Source organism: Saprolegnia parasitica, assembly GCF_000151545.1.
Source record: "Saprolegnia parasitica CBS 223.65 unplaced genomic scaffold supercont2.144, whole genome shotgun sequence".
Taxonomy (NCBI): domain Eukaryota; phylum Oomycota; class Saprolegniomycetes; order Saprolegniales; family Saprolegniaceae; genus Saprolegnia; species Saprolegnia parasitica.
Window position 1 is genome coordinate 1 of NW_012156538.1, and position 24484 is coordinate 24484.

General features: G+C 59.5%; 7 protein-coding genes across 7 annotated transcripts; 4 read left to right on the forward strand and 3 right to left on the reverse strand.

The window, feature by feature from the left end:
• Nucleotides 1-2023: 2023 nt before the first annotated feature.
• SPRG_14929 (hypothetical protein) lies at nt 2024-3017 on the forward strand. The gene is made up of 3 exons (XM_012354051.1): nt 2024-2449; nt 2496-2716; nt 2773-3017. Exons 1-3 carry the CDS (start codon nt 2064-2066, stop codon nt 2940-2942), a joined length of 777 nt encoding a protein of 258 aa, XP_012209441.1. The 5' UTR covers nt 2024-2063; the 3' UTR covers nt 2943-3017.
• On the reverse strand, nt 2967-3779 carry SPRG_14930 (hypothetical protein). The gene has a single exon (XM_012354052.1). It carries the CDS (start codon nt 3746-3748, stop codon nt 2996-2998), a length of 753 nt encoding a protein of 250 aa, XP_012209442.1. The 5' UTR covers nt 3749-3779; the 3' UTR covers nt 2967-2995.
• A 1624-nt stretch (nt 3780-5403) lies between these two features.
• On the forward strand, nt 5404-5914 carry SPRG_14931 (hypothetical protein; the record flags this gene model as incomplete). Its single annotated transcript, XM_012354053.1, has 2 exons — nt 5404-5619; nt 5673-5914. 2 exons carry the CDS (start codon nt 5404-5406, stop codon nt 5850-5852), a joined length of 396 nt encoding a protein of 131 aa, XP_012209443.1. The 3' UTR covers nt 5853-5914.
• Nucleotides 5886-9908, reverse strand: SPRG_14932 (hypothetical protein). Its single transcript, XM_012354054.1, has 13 exons — nt 9755-9908; nt 9422-9708; nt 9233-9375; nt 8482-9189; nt 8325-8430; nt 8173-8281; nt 7494-8124; nt 7145-7438; nt 7048-7102; nt 6699-7004; nt 6466-6654; nt 6267-6416; nt 5886-6216 (listed from the first exon to the last, which is right to left on the reverse strand). The coding sequence occupies exons 1-13, from the start codon at nt 9894-9896 to the stop codon at nt 5947-5949; spliced, it is 3390 nt and encodes a 1129-aa protein (XP_012209444.1). The 5' UTR covers nt 9897-9908; the 3' UTR covers nt 5886-5946.
• A 213-nt stretch (nt 9909-10121) lies between these two features.
• SPRG_14933 (hypothetical protein) lies at nt 10122-15512 on the reverse strand (the record flags this gene model as incomplete). The annotated part of the gene is made up of 3 exons (XM_012354055.1): nt 10122-12823; nt 12874-13443; nt 13489-15512. 3 exons carry the CDS (start codon nt 15510-15512, stop codon nt 10165-10167), a joined length of 5253 nt encoding a protein of 1750 aa, XP_012209445.1. The 3' UTR covers nt 10122-10164.
• Nucleotides 15513-17295: 1783 nt separating this feature from the next.
• SPRG_14934 (hypothetical protein) lies at nt 17296-17699 on the forward strand (the record flags this gene model as incomplete). The annotated part of the gene is made up of 1 exon (XM_012354056.1): nt 17296-17699. One exon carries the CDS (start codon nt 17296-17298, stop codon nt 17641-17643), a length of 348 nt encoding a protein of 115 aa, XP_012209446.1. The 3' UTR covers nt 17644-17699.
• An 841-nt stretch (nt 17700-18540) lies between these two features.
• Nucleotides 18541-24068, forward strand: SPRG_14935 (hypothetical protein; the record flags this gene model as incomplete). The annotated part of the gene is made up of 4 exons (XM_012354057.1): nt 18541-19142; nt 19178-20575; nt 20623-21189; nt 21256-24068. The coding sequence occupies 4 exons, from the start codon at nt 18541-18543 to the stop codon at nt 23900-23902; spliced, it is 5214 nt and encodes a 1737-aa protein (XP_012209447.1). The 3' UTR covers nt 23903-24068.
• Nucleotides 24069-24484: the final 416 nt, after the last annotated feature.

Here is a 24484-nt window from a genome sequence, read left to right on the forward strand (position 1 = left end):
AAAGTTACTCCACCAAGCAAATCGTGTTGATTAACGAGCAACTCGTTGGCTGCGAGCTACGACTAAGTCGTGAGCCCTCGCTGGAAGTACTGCGCAAGCGCTATGGCCCTCTTGTCAAGCACGGGTGAACGTACACGAGCTAAGCTCGTGTAACCGGTGCCGGTCCTCCGTAGTAGCCTGGAATTGTACGTCTTAGACGCGAACATTTGACGGTGCGACTGATGTTCCTCAAATCGCGTATGACGACAAGGCCATGGGGCCTGCTGCGGCGCAAGCGACGGAGCCGTCACGTGCTGCTCTCGCCTTGGTGGTGACCCTTGGTGGTGGCGTAAATTGTCTTCTGAGGTGTAACTTTGTCTGGGTGTTCATTGAGGGGTTTCGACTTGGCCGTTGGAGCGACCATCAAGGTGGGGTGACAGGTTGAGACCTTCCACATCGACCTATACAACTCGACTACGACTGCGTTGATCGGACACGACCGATGATATCGCAACCTACTACAGGATTGCACAGTATTTATTGCAGACCAAAGAAATCTCTAGTATGTCCCAACGTTTGATATTACAACGTTAGCACAGACATCCCCCGTCGTCGGCCACCTCGGTGCAACGCTCGCGGACGTGTCAGATTCTATAGAGTCGTTGCAGGCCGCACGGTGCAGCAAAAAAAGTCTTCCGCTGCTGGCAAGCCCCCTTCCGGGGGCTTGGACAAGCACCACGCATGGCACTTTTGATATGAGACTCCACAGCTTGTGGCGTCCCGTTCCAATGGAACGTAGCCGCGGCTACCCAAGAACGCGTCCTTGGTGTGCGGCTTGCGACGACGCCATGGCCGCTGAGGCGTTGTTGCGAGACGAAGCAGGAGACAGCCGACGAGAGCGGTGTGCGTTTGGATGGGACCAAGTTAATTGCGCTGTGGCATTTGGGTCGAGTTCGAGTGCGGAGCCAGAAACCGTTGGCGTCCAGTAGTTTCCCGACGGCGGCATCGTCGTACGTCGGTGCTGTATTGTCCATCGAGTCGGAAAATATCGTCTCACGCCAACGGGTTCCATGAGCACTGGCGGGATGCGGCGTCGTGCCTTTTTGACGAAGGGCGACCAGACGCAGCCGTGTTTTTCGCAAGGCGGCTGCAAACCTCGTCCCACGGCTCACGCGCAAGAGCTCACTACCACGCATGGGAAGGGTTTCTCGAGCTGCTTGCACGTGTATGGTGGTAGTCCACCCGAGCACAATTCACTGTCTGCATTCCCCCACGCCGGAGTTAAAACCTGTCGCCGGCACGACCTGGCAAGCGAAAACGACGAAGAGGCGTCGTCTCTGCGGATGCAAAGCTGTTGTACCACACAAATCGCACACAAATCGTTCCTGCAGTGCATGTCCTGTGAACAACACGAGGATGTCGAGCCGTGGGCAGCTCACGATCGACTATTTCTAGCAGCAACCGAGCCCATTGCGCCTTGCGTTTTGAAGAATCACGCGAGTAAGATCTGAAAACTCCATATATTTTGCCGACGAACCCCTCGGACTGGTCGTTCTCACCAGGCACCGGGCGTGTCCGACACAGCGCAGCGCGCGATCTATGCACTCCTTGTCGACGTTTAAGTTGTTGTCAGCCCGACGCGAACGCTCCACATGGTGATGCGCACTGTCGGACAGCTCTTGCCGCGTCTGCCTTGAAGCGTGTACTCCAAGGACACTGCGAATGGCGCCTTGATACTCGGGCAGGCTCGCCCTTGACCAAGGCAAGGTGGCGACGGATGTCGCCGGCTTGAGATCGACGACGAGCGCATGGGCGCGCTGCTACGCCGTGACGGACACGCGCGCTGCCGTCGTAGCGTCTAGACCGTCCTGCGCGGTGCTGGGCACGTTGCGTTGTGCAGCCGTCGAGCGCGAGCGGACGCGATGAGGCCGTTGGCCAGAAACCTGCCGAAAGCTCGCGATCCTGGCCTTTCCCGCGCGCAGCTTCGCGCGTTTCTACTTCACTGCGCTTTGATTGGCTGTTTTCTTAACGTGTCCATGCACCAGTTGGGAACTCGCACGAACACCATCATCATCACCACCATCATGGCCCCGCGCCGCTGTCTTCTACAGGTCGCGGCCCGCGCGGCCTCGAGCTTGGCGCCGTCGGCCGCCGGGCCGCCCACGCGCCACGTCCTCCACGCCCACCACGTGCCCACGACGCCGACGCAGAAGCTGCTAGTGGCGGCCACGGCGGCAGTCTCGGTCTTTGCCAACCCGGAGCGCGGCGACATGCTCGCGGCCCTCGGCGACGCCACGGGCGAAGTTGCATTGCGACAGATGCACCTCAAGATGTGCTCGGACCCCGTGGGGATGGAGATCCTCGCGCAGAAGCCGCGGATTCGGTCGTCGGTCACGGACATTGACGCGCTCCGGTCGCTGCCCACCGACAGCTTTGGCTATGCCTACACGCAGTTTATGGACGCCCATGGGTACGTACGTATTGCATTAGCATCTCGTCGCATCATGTGCATGCAGCTTTGAAGCCGATGGCCGCGCGCACGTCCGCTTTGTTGACGACGCCGAGCTGGCGTATGTCCTGCAGCGGTACCGGGAGCTGCACGATTTCTGGCACGTCCTCTTTGGCCTGCCGCCGACCGTCTTTAGCGAGATCGCGCTCAAGTACGTGGAGCTGGTCCAGACGGGCCTGCCTGTGTGTGCCTTGAGCGGCTTTGTTGGTCCGCTTCGTCTCTCGTGTGGTACGAATACTTTCCATCCTCGCCTTCCATTGCTGGTTGCTGACCGGGCCACGTAGACGAGCGCAAGGAGCTTCTCGGCACGTTTGTGCCGTGGGCCTACCGCGCCGGCCGCGAGGCGCCGTGCCTGCTCAACGTATATTACGAGCGCGAGTACGAGACGAAGCTCGAGGACCTCCGCCGGCGCCTCAACATCCGCGTTGCACCCGCCCGGCGCCACTCCGAGTAGAAAAAATTGCACATACTACAACATACGCGTCTGCTATACTACTCTCTGGGCGATTATGCAAACCCAATGTCGTACAGAATTGCGCGCTTGGCGTCGTCAACGGTGCAGTCGTCCGGGAGGTTGGCGCGGTCGAGCGTCGTCGTCGTCGTGAAGCGAAACCCGTGGGCGGTCAGCGCGGCCTGGAGGACGTCGTGGGAGACGTCGGCGCGAGGAATGTGGCACAGCACAAAGCGCCCGTGCGGCGCGAGCCACGTGCGGACTGTCGAGAGCAAGAGCTGGACGAGCTCGCCCTTGTAGAGCACGTCGCCAGCGATGAGCACGTCGAAGCGGCCGTCGCCAAAGCGCTCGGCGAACGACGCGTTGGAAGCCGCGTCGCCCCACCACAGCGACGCCGTGTGCAAGTTGGTTGCGTCCGGCGCGTTCGACTGCACGTTCCATGCCAAGACGTCGTTGACGACCTCGAGGTCGCCATCCGTGGCGACGAGGTCCGTCGCGCCCGCCAGCCGCGAGACAAGGCTCGCAAGACCCGTGCCGGCGCCGAGCTCGAGCACGCGCTTGGCAGCGACAATGTCGACGTGGGCGTGCAGGTACTCGGCAAGGAGGTAGGACCCGGGCCAAATGCGCTGCCCCGAGATCTCGGACGACGTGGCCTTCATCTCGGAGAGCATCGAGAAGGACGCGGCAAGCGAGAGCTCCTCCATCTGGCGGATGCGGAAGCGCAGGTCGCGCCCGATGCGGATCGTCGAGAGGCCGTACTCGACGCAGTCGCGCCAGCCTTCGTCTTCCGAGTCGCTGCCACCTTGCATCGTTGTCCAACCGCGCCGCCGTGAAATAAGACCATGCTGTGGTAAATGGCACCACGTGGTAGGAATTAGCGACCTAATTCATACTTTGTCCCAGTTGGAAAATCCCACAGAATCAAATATTTTGTAGCTTGCAGCCCTCCTCAAGAACGACACATCGAACGAGAGGGACGTGGGGTCAGCCTCGGTGGTGTGCGAGTGAGTGATGGACCTCGATGGTCGGGTGGTATTTCCACCACTTGAGACGCATCGGAAATTTCTGAAACCAGCAAGGGCCAAAATTTACACAAGGACAAATTTTGAATCAAGCAGCAGCTCGGACCACGGACAGTCCACTTGATGGAAAGCCAAGATGAGATGACGCAGATCCCTTGTTTTTCTTCTTCACAATTTGCGGTGGGTACCCTGTGACGATGCGATGAGCCGTCGCTTCATTGGCGACGGCCGCGCCACCACTTGGGACAAAGGTCGTTTTACACCCAATGCGTTCTGATTGCGTCTGGACTGGAAGATTGGGCGCAGGCCCCTGAAACGTAGCTAAATGCACGCCCCTTTAGCCCGCACTTGAGGTCGCAAGACGCTGCCTTGTAGATCCACTTTGGACACCTACAGTGGCAAGCATCTCGCCATCATCCTCGGCTACGTCGCAAGAGGAGGTTGCGAGGATCTCTTCCGTCTCGCCCTGAGGACGAACGTCAAGTTGCGTGCATCTCGGCCCCTTGCAGCGTCGATCAACTTCAAGATGAAAATTTAGCTCGCGTTCTTCTTTTCGACACGAGCGTGACGGTGTTTATGTACACGCGCCGCCAACAACGCGGGCAAGCGCCGTGCGAACGAAGGCTGTCAATGGACGATATGGGCTACAACGACGTAGCGTAACAACAGCTTGGTCCATGCCGCGTCTGGCAGCTGGTATGAAAATTTCACAGCACGTGTGGCGTCGAGACGCCGAGTCGATGGATCGTGAGCACATATATGGATCGTGAGTGTGCACGAGCCGAACTTGGTGGTCGCAACACGGTCGCGCTACCAGAAGTAACAGTGTACTTCAAGGAATCGCGCGGACACCATCGCCCTCGGCAAGCCCCGCACCGCCACCATCGCGGTGCTCTACATATTGCTCCTATTGCAACTTGGTGCAATATTGTATTGCATTCGCGCTCCGATAAATTTCAAGTAGCACGTAGCGACGTGGATCATGGCCATTTCTTGTGGGAAGCGAGTCTGCATGCTCGATCAACCGCCGCGTCATTCGCAGCTTCAATCACCAGCTTAACGGTAAATCTCCAGTCCCGTACCGTACTGTAGCTGGCGAGCCAATATTCCGTCAGGAGGGTATATATATATATTATATGCGTGCATTACGTCGCTCTTGTCGCGCCAGATATTGAGACAATAAAAAAGAGAATTAAAATAAATACAATGAAAACAACAGGAATCTGGTATGCACATCCTCTTGCGGGCCTGTTCATGTCACGACATCGCGTCCAATATTCGTTTTTTAATATTGGGTACAATATTATGATCGATAATAATATTCCGTCGAAAATAAAATATGGATCCCACGTGTCCGCCTCTCTGGAAGCCGCTTGAAAATTTCGAGCGAAATTGCGATCGTGCACGAGTTGGCACTTTGGAATTGCAAGCCGAAGACGAGGATGGGCATGCTGCAAGTCGTCGCACCGCCACGCTCGGGCGAGAAACGCCGGCGAGAGGCTGCGCTGCCGGCGACGGCCAAGCGCACGCGGTTCCTCTCGGACTTTGACGTCGAAGAGATGCTCTGCACGGTGCTCACGATCACCGAAGACCTGAGCTTGCTCCTGAACCTGACCAAGGACATTTGCCTCGATACGCACTGCCGTCAGTGCAACCAAGTCGAATTCAACAGCCTCTGCGAGAAGCTCCGCCTCATTGAGACCTCGCTGAGCAGCACCAACGAGCGCCCACCGTGCTCGCGGTCCAAGCCATGTGCAAAGACCTCTACGACGTGCTCAAGTACATTCTCGAGAAGCACTACATCGACTTCGCGCAGCTCGGCATGGACCACCTCGTCCTCGCCGTGCGCCACCAGTTTGTCCAGTTTATGCTCGAGTCGTCGCTCAACTAGCTGCTTTGGTAGCTATCCACCCTATCATTATTACCCCGTGAATGTAGTATATTTCCATGTCATTTGCGTGCAAACACATCAATGCTATGCAACACTACGACGTCTTGAGCGTGCTCTGGCGACGCCGCGCGAGCTTGAGCGCGAGCTCGTTGGGGACGGCGGCCGTCGCACTGGGCGGCGCGTGGCGCTTGCGAAGCTTGGCGACAATGTCGGTCGCATCGCCCGCCAGCGACTCGGAAAACTGGTTGAAGAGGCCGGCGCCGTCTTCGGGCTCGGTGGCGGCCGTCGACGACTGGAACTCGCGGGCAGCGGCCACGAGCTGCCGGCCAAAGTCGTGCCACAGGCCAAAGAAGCCGGTCGCATCCTAATCCGACCTCTAAGGACAGACGAAGAGACAGCAAGACAGGCGCGTACGGGTTGCTTGAACCCAAAGCGCGCGCAAAGCGCCGCAAACTTGGTCTCGTGCGAGCTTACGTCGGCGCGGAGCCGCTCCAGCGCCATGCCGCTCGTATCCACAAACGGACCAAAGCGCCGGCGGAACGCAGCATCCGGCTGGTGGACGACCTACAACACAACGTCACACCAAGACCGCTTCAAGAAATGGTCCATGCACCTCTTGGCGGACCAGGTCCACGCTTCGCTCGAGCGCCGTCGCGTCCAAAAGTAGCTGCGGCAAGGACACTGTGGCCGCCGCTTCCAAGCACGTGGCGGTGCTGAGAAACGCGAGCGCATCGGGCGCTTTCGCCGTCACTACCTCGGCGAGAGGTGACTGAGTCGGACGGGCGCTGCTCGTGGCTTTCACCTAGTTGTCTCGGTTTGGCAAGTGAAGTGTGGACTAGATCGCACCTGAGACAGCTTGGGCAGGATCTCGAGCTTGAACCCGTACGCACCGCCCCGGGCCGTGCCGTTGTTCATGTAGTTGCCAACCGCCAAGACGACGTGGAGCAGTGGAAGCAGCGTCGGTGTTGCCGCGTGCAGCGTGCTGCGCGCCTTCTCGAGTGTCGAGAGCTTGGCTTTGAGATCGTCCAAGCGCGCGGCAAAGCTGAGCTGGTTCGAGATCGACTGAAGGCGCTGGGGCAGGCGCGGCACGTGGCGCACGGCGGCAAACCACTTTTCCGTCTCGCCAAGGATCTGCATGTCGCCGTCGTAGCTCTAGCCGATGTTTCAGCGACCACGACGGGGTAATTGGACGCACGTTGATAAGATCGAGCTCGTCGGACGTTGGCACGAGGCCTTCGAGGATCGAGACCCTAACCACAGGTTACATCCACTTTGTTTGTAGCATGTCGCACCGCTCCACGATCAGGATCGACTCGTTCAGATTCAGAATCGCATCGCAGAGCTCTGTCGGCGAGAGGCGGAAGCGGGTGAGAGCGATGGAGCAGTTTTGCTGTCGCTTCGGGTCGACCAGATGGACGACTTTGACCTTTGTCGACGGCGCGGCAGCGGACTTGGTGGCTTTCGCGCAGACCTCTTGGCCAAACTCTCGCTCGAGCAACGGCCAGTCCAAGCTCAACTCGGTCTCGTCGAGCGTCGCCCAGATCGATCCTTCGACGACCGCGTCCGGTAGCGGCGTCCAAAAGAGGCTAGCCCACACAATTATCACACACATAATACTACGCAGTAGGTATGACGTCGTACTTGCGCATTTTGGTCGACGGTGTCGGTGTCTTCTTTGGCGGCAGCTTGGAGATAGCGCGCACTGGCACAATTGGGGCGGCAGCGACAACGGCGGCCGTCGTGCATTTTGGTACTGGCTTCACCTCGGGTGGCGAGATCGTCGCGCTTCCGCTGAGCTTGGCCGGGTCGAGTCCGTCGGCCTTGGCTTTCAACTGCACCTGCTCGAGCGGCATGCCCATCTTGAGCAGCTTAAAGTACTTTTCGTACTGCGCGTCAACGACCACCGACGTCGCTGGCGCTTCGGGTGTCGCTACCGCGAGCTTGGCCGGGTCGAGTCCGTCGGCCTTGGCCTTGAGCTGCACTTGCTCGAGCGGCATGCCCATCTTGAGCAGCTTAAAGTACTTGTCATAAGATGCATCGAGCGTCGCTGCCGTGACCGGCGCGCTCGTGGCGAGCTTGGCCGGGTCGAGTCCGTCGGCCTTGGCCTTGAGCTGCACTTGCTCCAGCGGCATGCCCATCTTGAGCAGTTTGAAGTACTTGGCGTACGTTTCGCTTGGCGCTGCGGCCTCTGGCAGCGTTGGCGAAAGCTTGTCCGACGCATCAGTAGCCGTGTCTCCACTCGTTCGCTCGGTTGACGCGCGCGCCGAAGCTTCTAGCCGATAGCCTTGTACACACGCTCATCAATTAAGCAACGACGTACCATGGAGCAGCTTTGTGCGAAGCCGCTCGATTTCCGCTTCGAGCTGTGCTATCGTGGCAGTTGCCTCGTTGAGGCGGGTCTGCACCGCCAAAGGCGCCTCCTCCAGGACCTACATACACCGCTACGAACCATGTTGGACCTCGCAACCGTACAGCTTGGTTGCTTTCGAGTCGCGCGCCTTCGGACGATGGCGTCGCACGCTGTTCCAGACACCTCTTGACGGCAGTGACCATGGACCGCTTCTTCTCCGTGAGCTCCCTACGCCATCCATCCGTATGTTCCTGCCAGAGAGGTTGTAGTTCGTCGTACGGGAGCAACGCCGATGTGATGTCGAGGGTCGCGGTCTCGACCAGGTCCCACATCGTGTGGCCCATGGCGACTTCGTTGGGGATAACGAGCAGGGCGAGTGCCACGTGAAGGAGCCGGTCGCTGCAGCCTTGGAGACTGGCGTTCTCGACGAGCTTGCTCAAGACGGCGCGCACGTCGCTCAAGTCCAAGGCGCCGCACACGACCTCGTCCGTATCGGCGCGCAGCAAGCCCTGAAACACTTGCGTCTGCTTGCGGAAGCGGCCCATCGCATCGATCTCCAAGTCCCCAAAGCCATACATGCCATAGCTCAAAGGCGCTGCCGAGAGCGACTCGAAGCCGCTGAGGATGCGCTGGCACAGCGGGAGAATGTCGAGCGCGAGGAAATCATTGCGCACGACGAGACGGTCGTCGACGCGAACGCACGTGCTCACGAGCGTGTTGATGAACGTCAAGCAGGCCGCTTGGACTTCGACGGACGACGCGGTCGCGAGTCCATCGAGGATGCTCGCGTAGCGCATGCGCTCGTTCTGGCGACGCCGGAGCAGCTCCATCGCGTCGAGCACTGTGCGGTGACCAAGCTCGGAGAACCAGCACGTGAGCGAGAGCATCTCGAGGAGCATGAGCGTCCGCTCCTTCCGATCAAAGTCGAGCGAGAGCGCCAGCGTGTGCACGGCATTTGGGTGCGCGAGCAGGAAGTGCATGCCGACGCTACGAACGCATGAGGTGGGGAGTAGCATTTCGGACACGCAACTGGTTGTTCATGAGCGACTTGAAACACTTGAGGCACTCAGTGAAGCGCGTCGCGCACGCGTCGACGTCGTCCATGGCCGCATAGACGCCAGTAAGATCGCTGAGCGCTGCAATCCCATCATCCTTGTGGAACTGCGTGAGCCACTGTGCAGCGCATGACATGAGCACCCCGTGCAGTTGAGACACAGACCTCCTTGTCGCTGCCACGCATGAGCACGTGGAGCTCCCTTGCATCCTGGTCCGAGAAGCTCGAGATGTCCTCGATCGCCTCGTGCAGCGTCTGCACCCACGTGCGCGGCTCGGACGTCGTGTCGAGGCCCTGCTTGGCGCTCCACTCGTGGATGATCTGCCACTTTTGGTGCAAAGGCAGCGCGTGCATGCGATCCGTCGCCGTCTTTGGCAGCGCGAGCCCGTCGATGGCTTGGAGAAAGAGCTCTTCGATCTCGCTCGCGTCGCTCGGGCAGCTCGACGCGACCACTACTCCATAGCAAATCACGTGTGACCAGCATCCGAGGGTGTGTACGCGTGGAAGCGCTGCTGCTGTCGCTGTTGTTGCCACTGGCACTGGCCTTGGCCCGGCGAAAGACGCGCGCGATCGACTTGGAGATGGTCGTCGCCTTCTTCTTGGGCTTGCTCACGTCCTTGGCTGGCGACACGGGGGCCATGCTAGCGCTTTGGAGAGTGACTCTTCGGCCGTAACCGGTTTCAGAAGGAGCGAAACCGACCACGACGGTTCGGCGTCCGTCGAGCACGACCTCCTGAGGTTAGGAGGTTGGGAGGTACAGCCATTGTCGCAGAACGGAGATACAGCAAATATCAAGAAGCCCCAAGTGCTTCAGAGATCCTTGGGCATATGGGAAACTCATTTAAATCCATTCTGAAAAAAGCATGCGCCAAATCGATAGATTGATACTGAAGTTTATAAGGGGTAGGTTACAAGTCGTACTCGCGACGCTGCGACGAGAGTGAACTGAGCGACGTGCCGCGGTGGTAGGTGCGCACGGGGTGGAGGCTGCTGCCGTTCTTGGAGCGCTGGCGAAGTCCGTGGACGACGCCGACTTCCTCTTCTTGGCCAGCGGCCATCGTGTTGAAGATCTCTTCCAGCGTCGTGTCGCTCACACTATATTGCGCGATCTGCAGTTCGTCCTTGTGGGCTTCCATCCAACCAAAGAGCGACTGGAGCGTGTGGCCGTGGACTTTCGGGACTTGAAAGCGAAAGTGTTCGCCGTGGCTCTCGACGAGGACGACGCCAGGTATGTGGAACGAGAGCGCGTCGACGAGGCGCTGGCTGCAGTCCTGGAGCACCCACCACTGCCGGAGGACTTCGATGGGGACGCTACCGTCCTTCTCAAGGTAGTGGGCAATGACCCAGTCGATTGTCAAAAGCTCCAGCCGGTCCTTCTCGCCCATGGCCTCGCAGATGCCTTCAAGGTCGACGAGTGAGAGGGACGGCTTCGTTGTCGGCAGCGCAAGCATCACGTCATCTTCCGGTGACTCGAGCTTGAGGTCGAGCGTGAAGCCGCGGCCAAACTTGTGCTTGAGATGCTGCGCCGTGCCGAGACACTTGAGCTGGCCGCTCACGAGGATGCCGATGCGCGTGCAGAGCGCTTGGCACTCCTCCATCGAGTGCGTCGTTAAAATCACCGAGCAACTCTTCTCCTGCAAGACGCCGACAATCACGTCCCACATGTCGCGGCGCGCGGCCGGGTCCATACCGGTGGACGGTTCGTCCAAGAGCAGTAGCGTCGGCGACCCCAAGAGTGCGATGGCCGTCGACACCTTGCGCTTGTTGCCGCCACTGAGGCCCTGCGTTCGCTTGGCCTTGAACGCGTGCAGGCCAAACTGGTCCATCTTGGCGGCGACCGCCGCCTTCACATCGATGACACCCTTGAGGCGCGCGTAGAGCTCGAGCTCTTCCTGGACCGTGAGCAGGTCATGGAGCGCGTCAAACTGCGGACAGTAGCCCGTCGAGGCCCGCGCCGCGCGGAGCTCGGCGGGCAACAAGTGGCCATTGACAGTGACCGAGCCCGACGTTGGCTGCAGTGCACCATGCAGGATCTGCAGCGTTGTCGACTTGCCCGCGCCGTTGATACCGAGGTAGCCAAAGCACTCGCCCTTTGGAATGCCGAGGCTGAGCTGGTGGAGCGCAATCTTCTCGGCGCCGTACTGTTTGTGCAGCTTGTGCAAGACGACATTGTCGCCGCTCGCACGGCCTTGCATGACGCGCACCGCTTCGGCTGCCACGTCGCTGTCCATGTTTTCCAGAGCCTTGTTGGGCTGCGCTCGGCGCGGCTCGTATGTCTGCGTCGCGCGGTCCGCGTAGAGCACCCAGAGCGAAAACAAAAGCACTTCGGCGACGCCGTAGAGAAGGCTGCGACCGGCAATGTTGAACTCGAAGACGTCCGGGACGCAGCAGCCAGGGACGTTGGCACTCCAGCACGATTTAGCGACGGGACACGACGTCGCGACAATGTCCGCGCCGCCAAACGGGTTGCCGTACTTGCGCATGCCAATCTGGAAGAGCCCGTCCGTGAGCGCGTACCCGGGAAAGAGCAGGTACACCCAGCGCAGATACTGCGTGTCGAGCTGCGAGAGCGTGAGCTGGTTCTTGATCAGATCAAAGTCAATCAAGCGGCAGAGGAACGAGATGATGCTGAGGAGACCGCCCGTGACGAGGCAAAACACCAGCACGGACGTCTGTGCGGCTGCGTGCTTTGTGAACCGAAACGTAAAGAGGTACGCGAGCGGCAGCATCGAGAGCACGTGCGTCAGAAGAAGGGCGAGGCCTCCGAGAATGGACGCCGAGTCGTTCTGGAAGCTGGCAAACGACGGCAGCAAGGCGACGGCGACGCCGACCGGCACAAGCATGAAGAGGACATCGTGGGTCCACATCGAAAACCAGTAGGCAAAGACGGACGAGCCGCAAGCGAGCTGCTGGTACTTGGCGTTCTGGTGCGGGTCCTTCTCCTTGACGATAAACACGACGACGGACGCAGGCACGAACGCAAAACCAATGACAATGATGAGGCATGCGAGGAACGTGTTGATCTGGCCTTGCAGCTTGGCGTCGTCCTTCATTAAACAGTCGCCCTTGTAGCACGGCCACTTGTTGGACGCGCAGCTCGAGCACGGATAGTAGGGCGAGACGGGCTTGGTGGCGTCGCAGCACGCGGACGCATCGCAGTTGCCAAGACCCAGTGAGCAGTGGCTAAACCACTGGTTGAGACACGCCGTCTTGTTGCGGAGCGGACCACCCGGCGATGCGCAGTAGGGATACGACGAGTCCGTTTTGTTCGCGACCACCGTACCGGACGAGCACGAGTTGGGCGTGCTTTCGCACTCAAAGGTGACGCCGGAGGACTGGCACTGACAGAGACGGTCGATCGAGTTGCCAAACGCGCACTTGTTGTTGGTTGGTGCCAAATTCAAACACGAGTTGTAGTGCTCGGTCGCAAACGAGTCGGGCTTTTCGTACGTGGGGAGGTAGCTCGCGACGTTGATGCCCGGGATGAGCGCGAGCATGCCGAGAAAGAGCACCGGGATGAGCACCATAAAGACCCACGCCTTCTTGTCCCGCTTCGAGACGCGAAACCTGCAGTCGCATCAGTCATCCTCCACATCGATGCTAGCAAGATGTCGTACCGCTTCTGCAGCATTGCGAAGTACTGCGCTGCAAAGGACGCCGTCCGCGTGCGCTGCGTGGGCCGGCGCTTGGGCTCGTTGAAACCGAGTTGGCTCGCACGCCACTCCCGCAGCTCCATGTCGCCGTTGCCAGCCGGCGGCTTGCCATCGGCCGCGATCCGCAAAAAGACTTCTTCGAGCGTCGTGACCGAGATGCCATATTCGGCAACACCGAGCGACCGCAGCGACCGGTCGAGGCCACGAAGGAGGTCGGGAAACTGCGGACTCGCGTGCGTCGGCAACTGCACGACGACTTCGGCGCCGACGTTGCTGAGGACGTTGGCGTCGGGCACAAACCGCCGTACAAACGCCAGAAGGTCCGTCACGTTGCACGCACTCGTCTTGACGAGCGTCAGGTTGTAGCCCGTGCCGTAGAGCTGCTTCAGAAAGAGCGACGAGCCCGCGCAGCAGAGCCGCCCGTCCGACAAGATGACGATGCGGTCGCCGAGCAAGTCGGCTTCGTCCATAAAGTGAGTCGTGAGCACCATGACCCGGTTCTCGCGGTTGCGCTGGAGCACGTTCCACGTAAACCTACCCCATCCTATCAATCTATCAAGTGTAGATCCAACGACGTACCGGCGCGAGTACGGGTCCATGCCCGAGGTGGGTTCGTCCAGAAACACCACTTGGCTCTTCCCGAGAAGCGCGATCGCAACACTGAGCTTGCGCTTCTGGCCGCCCGAGAGCTTGGCCGAGGCCACATGGCGCTTCTCGACCAGGCCGACCTCGGCGACCATCGCGTCAATCTGCGCGCTTGCGTCCTCGATGCCCTTGAGCGCCGCGTACAGCTGGAGGTGCTCGAGCACCGAGAGCTCGTCGTAGAGCACGTCGTGCTGCGGACAGACGCCCATGCTGGCGCGGATCGCGTCCATGTCGTCGGTGATCGTCTTGCCAAAGACATAGGCCGTGCCTTTGGTCGGCGGAAAGAGACCCGTGAGCATCGAGATGGTCGTGGTTTTGCCGGCGCCGTTGTGGCCGAGGAACGCCGTGATCTGGCCAGCGTACATGGTCACGTGGAGGTTGTGGACTGCGACCTTGCTCTCGCCGTCGTCCGTCTTGAACGTCTTGCGGAGACCGACGAGCTGGACGCACTCGCCGCGCTGCTCCTTGAGACGCAAGGCTTGCGTCGGCGGCTCGACGTTGGGGCCATCATGGGGCGTCGGCACCGACGTCGTCATGTCAGCGTAGTGGAACGATGGCGACTCGACTGGCGTCGGGGTTCGCGTGGACGGCGACCAATAGTCGCGCGAGAAGAGGAAGAGCCAGTGCTTTTGGACGCCATAGGCTTGCGGCACGACCTGCTGAAAGTACCAGCCAAGCAGCAGCATCCAAAGGCTATCGAGCACGAGATACCACGTCATCTCGCCGGTCGTAATGACGTTTTGGATCGGCGACGTCGTCGTCGCGATCGCGTAGTAGACGTCGGTGCCACGCTGCGCCTGGACAACGAGGTAGTTGATACCGAGTGCAAAGGCTGCGGGGGCACTCCACGCGGCGCCAAACTGCTGACCAACCGGTTTGCTTTGCACGAGGTAGAACGGCAGGAAGGCGAGAACCCACACCAAGACGGAAGCAATCGCGGCCGTCTTGGACTTGTTGAAGAAGACGCCGACGAGGTTCGCAAACGAGACCATCGAGAGGCCAAACGCAGCAAAGAACAGGAAGAGCGTCGCGAGGTCGGCCATCGGAAACACGTTGCCGAGCTTAAGCTCGACAGCGAGCAGGAGCGCGATCGGCGTGTACTGGAGAAAGCCAGTAATGTACCACGAGAGCAGCAGCGGCCCTTCGTAGAGGCCCATCATGCGCATGCCCTCCGTGAGCCGCTTCTCCTTCTCGAGCACCATCTTGGACGTGAGCGACGGCACAAAGCGGAGGTACGACAGCAAGAAAAACATGCCAAAGACCGGCTGCCCGCTCGAGTAGAAGGACGTGGCGGTCGACGACGGGCGGCCAATGCTAAAGATGGTGGGCAGCGTGTCCATGCAGTTCATGTACATGACCATCGCGCAGTTGGTGCCCGTGCATGGCCGCGTCGAGACGGACGTCGATGTGGAGCTCTCGTTGCCGGCGATCGAGTCGAGGTTGCCGAGGATCACGAGCGCGACGACGAGCACGAGCGGCAAGAGGCTCTCGATGAGCGTCCGCCACGGGTGTTTTCGCGCGAGGAGCAAGTTCTTCCAGACAAGGACGCGCATCTGAGACAGGTTGCGCACGAGGTACGACCACTTGTTGCGCGGATCGGTGGTCGCCCGGCGCTTGGCGACGACGACGAGGCCTGCGATCGCAAGGACAATCGCTAGCAAAAGGCTCGCGATCGTGATGGAGCCGATGGCAGCGGACGAGAGGCCGCCGCACTGTGTGATGCTCGACAAGGTCTTGTCGACGACCTTCTTGCAGCTCGCGGTTGCTGTCTTGGCGACGCACTTGGTCGCGGTCGCGAGCGCGTCGCAGCACGCGGACGAGCCATGACCCGAGCACGCGAGGTCGCAGCTCGGCGATGTGAAGAGGCCGGATGCGAAGACGCAGGCGTAGTAGGCGTAGTCGCCGCCGGCGTCGCTGAGGCAGCTGGAGAGCTGCGAGGCGAGCGCGGCTGAGCTCATTTCGGAAAATGGACCACCGTGGCAAGCCGCCGGACGTCGCCAGCCGATCTTCCAGCAGGAGCGACATGCCCTTCGAACTTCGGTTTGCAGCCACGGGATTGCAAAGCAGCCAATGAGATCGTGGTATTGTGCTAATATATATTGCGATTGTCGGCAGGAGGCGCGCCCAATATGACAAGTGGACACGCCTTGGAATATCCAGGCAGAAAAGCCACCTACGAGACGACATTGCGTGTAGATTGCAGAGGTCGATAGGATTTATTTCTCGTGTACGGTCTCTTCGTGTTACTCCTCGACGCAAGGGTACGTTTATAAAAGATGCATTGTTATATACCCTTGTTCGCGCCTGCGTGGACAATATATTGATGGCAACAGAAAGGCCACCCTGTGTGGCTTCTACTAGTTCGCGTTGCTAGCGAGGGCAGTGCGTATTCGAGTCGCACCTCGCGTGCATATGACAACTTTTGCGTAGAGACATCGAACCATACCGCGACTTGGCGATAGACTGCACCGCGAGAGAGAGACTCGTCGTGCAACCAATATTCTGTAAATCGAAGATCGAAGCACTTGGCGGACAGGGTGTCGGACACTAGCGAACGCGAATATTTGGCTGCGCAGAGCCAGCGAGTTCGTTGGAACCCGGAGGAGACGTCCCTTGATCGCATGTGTAGATAGACTATACCTTTCTTGTTAACCAGTGTTGGACGACCCTCAAGCTATGGTCGTAAGGTCTCGAGGCAGCGTACGTCACGTTTGGATGCTGCTTCGACCAGAAATGTGCAATGTCGAAACTTGTTGAAGTTGTCGCGTCGTCGGATCGTAGAAAGCTCTTCTTCGTCAGGTCCACGCGTTGGTATTGCACGCATCAAGGTCGAGAGTACACTATACAGTCTGCTATACAGTGTACGGCGATCGACCAAGCGACCGACACCACCTGCATAGATGTCGCTGGTATAAAGCCATAATTCCAGCAATGCCAGCGAGCACGTCTGGCAGTATAGAGTGAGTACCACGAGTGTACCAGGTATGTGCACTGGCGAAGCGATTTCTGTGGTGCGGCAACACAACGATTCGAGTTTCTCAACGCAGACTAAAACAACAGAAGCAGACTAAAAATAAAGAAGAGCGCTCGCACGGCCAGTTGACCGAGTTTTGACTGGTCCGGCCTCTGGCGACTAGCCATACATACGTTGACGGCCTTGCTGGTGCCGATCGATGCTCGAGCGGCTCGTTTGGCATTGCGCGGTCATTCTGGTATAGTAGAATTCGCACTTTTGCACGCTTTCACTAGTTGACACATTGCGTTGGAAAGCGTCGTAGCTTCTTGTGTGCATGCAATCAACGGTGTCATCGAGTGTAGTATGGCGTGGTTAGGTGAAGAACTAAGTGCCGCCCGTTAAGCGAATAATACCCGGTGATGTTGCAGACATGCCTAAGTGACAACATACTTTAGTGTGCTAACGTCGACGTTATCCGATTCTAGGCAAAGCGAGCTGCGATATATCTGCGCAAGATCTCGCAGCTTGTGGAGAGGGATGCGGGGCACGCACGTAGCAAGAAAGAGTGCATTGCACGGAGCCAGACATGCAAGTGCACTTCGAGAACCCTTTCCCAGAACCATCTCTTGAACGGATCGTTGTTTATACCAGTACTAGTTATCTCAAGCAGTTGGGAACGGGCGCCACGCGACGGAACGTTCGAGAGAAAGGGTCGATTCATCGTCCTTCGCTTCGCGTCGACGTCAGTTTGGATTTGGCTCTCGCAGCTGCAAGTGCTCGGGACGATGCCGCCCGCGCCCGCTTTTCTTGTCGTCGCTGCCGTCTCTCTTATCGTGCTTGCTTACGCCTACTATCGGCAAAAGAAGGAATCTCATGCCCAGCACGAGCCAGAAGCAGCGTACAAGCCGCCACCACCTGCGGCACCAGCACGGCAGAACTCGAACGCTGCTCGCATGCAACCAACTGCGCTCACAAATGTCAAGGAGATCCTCGACGCCCTCATGCAGCGCGTGGGCAATGACGCACTGCCCAGCGATGCGCTCGAGTGTCGCAACCTGTTTGCCGGCGTCAAAGTCGGTGGGGCTGCCGCGGCATCCGCGCATGTCCAGCTTGCCCGCGTCGAGTATGACTGAGCGCTTGGAGGCGTGGTTGACTGGACAAAGACAGCACAAGACCACGCGACGACTCTTTTGAAGCCCTTGCGAAGCCAAACGTTGTGGACGCGGCGCCATCTGCGTCGCTTGATGCATTTACCTGTGCCTCGGCGCTGCGCGAAATGAGCACCTCGGGTGCGGATCGCCTGCTTGATGTGCTCAGAGCGCTCGGTCGAGCGCACACACACTTGGAGAAGGCCGCAAAAGCGCTTCGAGCGAGCGCAGGCAACACGCGCCACCACTCGTGCGCTACGAGCCCTCGGAGCTTGATGACGCTCGATGACATTATGGTGCACCGAGTGCCCGTTGGGACCTGTCCTGCGTGCCGCCAAACCGCCACGATGGTCGTTGGCGCGGCGTTGGACGCTGCTGCTGCCGCCATCGACTCAGTCGTGCGGCGCATCCAAGATAGCTCCGTCATTGCTCAGTTGCGTGATGCACCGCCGTCTTTTGCCGACGCCAACGACACTGTTATCAACGATTGGATGTACGCCGCCTTGCAGCTACGCGAGGCGATGGCGCCGTTTGCGGATATTTGAGTGCTGTTCATTCGCGACGCTCCGTGCCGCGCAGTGTCATGTGACGAGGTGGTTCCGATGCCAGTGCCAACGGGAAGGTGAAGAATGCACCGTCTGCATACTTGCATGATAGTTCCCCGAGAAATCTACCTTTTGGTGGTCGACATCAAGTATCTGCATCTTGACAATAAGATTGTAATTTCTCGTTAGCGTCAAGTGAAAGCACTCGAGAGCAACTGCATTGCAGTAGATAGTCGGAATCGGTGGTCCGGTCGGTGTGGACCTATTTGCGGACGGTCACCAGTCGTGGAACTTTACAGGCGACCCTTGGACATCATCATTTTGGAAAGGTAGCAAGATGAGCTTGTGGCTCGAGACGCAGCTGGAGCAGTGCTTCTTCGCCGCTCAGAAGGACTTGAGCTACTACTCGTGCCTCGTCAACTCTGGTGTCTTCTCGTCCTCGACGTGTGCGCTCACGTGTCCGGACGGCGCTGCATCATGCTGCAGCACCTCGGAGGCCGCAACGCAATGCATCGCTGAGCCACCGACGCGCGCGTGCAAGGCGCTCTTCGACACGTACCTCTTTGCACCGCTGGGGTGCGCATCGCTCTCGTCCGCTGCGATTCTCGCGATGAGTCTCGCAGCGTTGGTCTGCATCGTCGGTCCTTTGTGGCTTCTCGTGCACTGGCGCAAGCAGCGCGCGGCCAAGACGTCCCAACGCTCTGCGAGCGAATTGCGCTTGGAACGCCAAGTGGGCATCCTGGTCTGGAAGAACTTTCAACTCATCAAGCACCGGCCGTGCCGCGCGCTCTTCGAGTTGCTGCTGCCGCTCCTTCTTGTCGGCGCGCTCGTCGTGCTTGGGTTCCTTCCCACGTTTGCGGCCTCGTCCTCTGATGAGAAGTGGAACACTCGGTATAGCTGCACGAGCAACGTCGACTGCACCACCGCGCTTCTCTCGACGTGCATGGCCAACCTCCCGCGGCTCCTTCAGACAGGCGCGCCCTCGTCGACGTCGTCGACCTTCTACTCGAGCGGGCAGCCGGTCTTTGGCATGTTTTCTTGCTGTCGTACCTCCGCTTTGTGCCGTCGCTCACGTCCAAGATCGTGCTCGAGAAGGAGAAGCGGCTCACGGAGGGCATGAAGATGATGGGCGTCTCGGACGCGGCGCTGCGCCTCTCGTGGCTCCTCGCCGACCACGCCGTCTACACGTGGCTCGCGCTCGCCATGGCGCTCGAGCTCAAGTTTGGCCACGTGTTTCCGATGGCCGACCTCGCGACGCTCTTCTTCTTCTTTGCTGCGTTTGGTCTCTCGATGGTCTCGTTTGCGCATCTCATGAGCATCTTCTTCAACAAGTCCAAGACCGCCGCGATTGCTTCCGTCTTGGTGTGGGTCCTCGCCTTCCTGCCGTTCTACGCCGTGGGCGCATCGTCGCATACGTCGCAGTATGCCGCTGCGCTAAGTGCCCCGACGGCCTTTGCCCTCGGCATCGAAGTCCTCACGCAGCAGGCGCAGCGCGGCACCGAGCCCTACTACAGCATCGCGTCGACGCAAGCCACCGGCGGCAGCCGCGTCAGCGACATGACGTGGTTCCTTCTTAGCGACGCTGTCTGTATGCTCCTGGCGTGCTGGTACTTGGAGCAAGTCGTGCCGCAACAGTACGGCGTGCCCAAGCCCTGGTACTTTCCGCTGCATCGCGCGTACTGGGCTGTGCGGGGCAGAGCACCGCGCCCGTCTCGCCGCCACTTCACCGCGCGCTTCTCCGATGCTCCCGACTATGACGAAATGGCGACGCCAAGCACGCGTGGTGCATCGCCCTTGCATCAGGCCAACGTCGAGCCGCCGACGCAAGCCTTGCGTCTCAAGGAGCAGCGCGGCGAGTGCGTCCAGCTCGTCGGTCTCCGCAAGACGTTCAAGACGGACGACGGCGAGAGCAAGGTCGCGGTCCACAACCTCCACGTGACCATGTACGCTGGCCAGATCACGGCGTTCCTCGGCCACAACGGCGCCGGCAAAACCACGACCATCTCGATGCTCACGGGTCTCTTTCCGCCGACCAAAGGCACGGCCTATGTCTTTGGCAAGACGATCACGGACGACATGGACGCGATCCGCGCCAGCATGGGCGTCTGTCCGCAGCACGACGTGCTCTACGACGAGCTCTCGGTGCTCGAGCACCTCCAGCTGTACGCGGCGCTCAAGGGCATTGAGGACGCAAGCGCGCAGATTGACGCGATGGTCGCCGAGGTCGGCCTGGTCGAGAAGCGCCACGTGGCCTCGGCCAAGCTCTCGGGCGGCCAGAAGCGCAAGCTCAGTGTCGCGATCGCGCTTCTCGGGAAGAGCCAAGTGGTGTTTCTGGACGAACCCACCTCGGGCATGGACCCGTACTCGCGCCGGTACGTGCTTGGATCGACACTTGATAGATTGATATATAGCTTGGTAGGTTTACGTGGAATGTGCTCCAGCGCAACCGCGAGAACCGGGTCATGGTGCTCACGACGCACTTTATGGACGAAGCCGACTTGCTCGGCGACCGCATCGTCATCTTGTCGGACGGTCGGCTCTGCTGTGCGGGCTCGTCGCTCTTTCTCAAGCAGCTCTACGGCACGGGCTACAACCTGACGCTCGTCAAGACGAGTGCGTGCAACGTGACGGACCTCGTGGCGTTTCTACGGCGGTTTGTGCCCGACGCCAACGTCCTCAGCAACGTCGGCGCCGAAGTCGTCGTGCAGCTGCCGACGCACGCGAGTCCGCAGTTTCCCGACCTCCTCCTCGCTTTAGACAACGAGTTGGAGACACGGGGCATCGTCGAGTACGGCATCTCGATCACGACGCTCGAAGAAGTCTTTTTGCGGATTGCCCACCAAGGCGACGTCAACGGTCCGTCCGAAGCGCTCGTCGACTGGCACGAGAGTCCACACATCGTACTCGAGAAGCCGCCTCGGGCAGGCGCCGATGCAACTCGGCCGCCGTCGTTCCGACAGCAATATGTCGCCATGCTTCAAAAGCGGTACGTCAATTTTCATGTGTAGAAGTCAAATTTTCTGCCTCCAATTCACAACAATGGATACTGTAGCTGGCGCGTTTCCCGCCGCGACAAGAAGAACATGATGTTTACACTGGTCATCCCCGTGCTCTTCCTTGGGCTGCTCGCGCTGCTGCCGTCCATTCGCGTCGCGAGCTACCTTCCGTCGTACGCGCGGGGCGTCAGCGTCGAAGAGGTCGAGAACTACAAGGCTTGCAATATCGTTTTGACCAGCTCGACGGCCAACTACGAGTGTGCCTACGGCATCGCGACCGCCGTGTGCCCCAACTGCCAGCCCTTCGTGTACGGCTGCGGTGTGACCAACTACTGCTCGGAAGGCAGCATTCGAGGCAACTCGTCATCCCCGTACTGCGCCATGGACGGTGGCTTTCTGCGCAGCACCAGCGTCTGCATGACCGAGTGGTTCAGTCACTGCTCACTGGGCCTTGCCGACTGCGATGCCACGGCGTGCTGCGACGCCACGAAGCCCGTCTCGCCCTACTATCCGTGCTCGAGCTGCGCGTCCAACAAGTGGCCGTGCTATAGCGGCAGCTGCATCGTCAAGAGAGACGCCAAGCTGCAAGGCCAGATCAACACGTTCCTCGCCTGCCTCATCATTGTCATTGGCTTTGCGTTCGTGCCTGCGTCCGTCGTCGTGTTTATCGTCAAGGAGAAGGACCCGCACCAGAACGCCAAGTACCAGCAGCTCGCTTGCGGCTCGTCCGTCTTTGCCTACTGGTTTTCGATTTGGACCCACGATGTCCTCTTCATGCTTGTGCCGGTCGCCGTCGCCGTCGCCTTGCTGCCGTCGTTTGCAAGCTTTCAGAACGACTCGGCGTCCATTCTCGGAGGCCTCGCCCTTCTTCTGACGCACGTGCTCTCGATGCTGCCGCTCGCGTACCTCTTTACGTTTCGGTTCACAAAGCACGCAGCCGCACAGACGTCCGTGCTGGTGTTTTGCCTCGTCACGGGCGGTCTCCTCAGCATCATCTCGTTCCTCTGCCGCTTGATTGACTTTGATCTGATCAAGAACCAGCTCACGCTCGCGCAGCTCGACACACAGTATCTGCGCTGGGTGTACCTGCTCTTTCCCGGGTACGCGCTCACGGACGGGCTCTTTCAGATTGGCATGCGCAAGTACGGCAACCCGTTTGGCGGCATGGGAGCAGGTGCGTGTCCGATCGAGCAATCGTGCTGGAGTGCCAACGTCCCTGGGTGCTGCACAGCTAATGTGTTTGAACTGTCTGTCGCGGGGCGGAGCCTTCTCTATGGGGCCGTCGAAGCGGTGCTGTTGACGCTCTTGGTGCTGTACGCGGACCGCCAGCACACCGCCCGGCTGCCAACCAAGGCCGATGACGCGTACCGCGAACGCGGCAGCTTGCTGGAGCCAGACGTCGCAGCTGAAGCGGTGCGCGTCATGCAAGGCCGTGCGAGCGGCGACAATGTCGTCCTGCACAAGCTGCACAAACAGTACGGCGCCGAGAAGATTGCGCTCCACCAGCTCAGCCTCGGCATTCCAAAAGGCGAGTGCTTTGGCTACCTCGGTATCAACGGCGCGGGCAAATCGACGACGCTGCAGATCCTGCATGGGGCACTGCAGCCAACGTCGGGCTCGGTCACGGTCAATGGCCACTTGTTGCCCGCCGAGCTCCGCGCGGCGCGGGCCTCGACAGGCTACTGTCCGCAGTTTGACGCGCTCCACGACCTGCTCACGGTCCAAGAAGAGCTCGAGCTCTACGCGCGCCTCAAGGGTGTTATCGATGTGAAGGCGGCGGTCGCCGCCAAGATGGACCAGTTTGGCCTGCACGCGTTCAAGGCCAAGCGAACGCAGGGCCTCAGCGGCGGCAACAAGCGCAAGGTGTCGACGGCCATCGCACTCTTGGGGTCGCCGACGCTACTGCTCTTGGACGAACCGTCCACCGGTATGGACCCGGCCGCGCGCCGCGACATGTGGGACGTGATTGTCGGCGTCCTGCAGGAGAAGAGTTGTTCGGTGATTTTAACGACGCACTCGATGGAGGAGTGCCAAGCGCTCTGCACGCGCATCGGCATCCTCGTGAGCGGCCAGCTCAAGTGTCTCGGCACGGCGCAGCACCTCAAGCACAAGTTTGGCCGCGGCTTTACGCTCGACCTCAAGCTCGAATCGCTGCCCGAAGACGCGTGGCCAGTGCTGCCGACAGCGTCGTCGATGTTGACGATGGACGACATCGTTAGTCTCTGCAACGAAATGGACTGTCCAGAACGACTGGAGCGGCTCCAGTCGGACTGGGTCCTCCAGCACTACGTTGAGAAGGACGGCGGCGTGCCGCTCGATGTGCTTCGGCAGTGGTGGGCGACCGATAACGCCAGCGACGCGCTCCTGCAGCGTCTTGACGCGGACGTTGAAGGCGCTACGCTCATCGAGCACCACGGCGAGCACTTCCGCCTCCACGTAGAAAAGGCCTTTGGCCACACGCTGCATTCGCTCTTTGCGTGGATGGAAGGCCACAAGAAGGCCTTGCACCTGGCGCAATACAGTGTGAGTGATACGACGCTGGAAGAGATCTTCAACGACATGGCCGCGAGCCAAGACGAAGAGAAGCTCAGTGTTAATGGCCGCCGCCAGCTCGCACTTCGAGCAAGCAGCCGCCAGTCGGTGCGGTCGTACCACCGTTCGAGTTCGCTGCACAAACTGCCCATCAAAGCCAAGCCTCTATGACGTCGAAGAGGCGTCCAAAACGACGAAGGCTAAAGCATCTCTAGTATATGCACACGGCCATGAAGGAAGCGTGGCGACAGTTTAAGTACGTAGATCCAGGGTTTTGACGTCGCTGCATGACGTCGAAGAGGCGTCTAAAATAGGTTAATTTGATTATATGGCTGGCTCTCTTTTTGCAATTAACATTGTACGTCGACGACGAAGGCTAAAGCATCTCTAGTATATGCACACGGCCATGAAGGAAGCGTGGCGACAGTTTAAGTACGTAGATCCAGGGTTTTGACGTCGCTGCATGACGTCGAAGAGGCGTCTAAAATAGGTTAATTTGATTATATGGCTGGCTCTCTTTTTGCAATTAACATTGTACGTCGACGACGAAGGCTAAAGCATCTCTAGTATATGCACACGGCCATGAAGGAAGCGTGGCGACAGTTTAAGTACGTAGATCCAGGGTTTTGACGTCGCTGCATGACGTCGAAGAGGCGTCTAAAATAGGTTAATTTGATTATATGGCTGGCTCTCTTTTTGCAATTAACATTGTACGTCGACGAACGAAGGCTAAAGCGATCGTCTAGTATATGC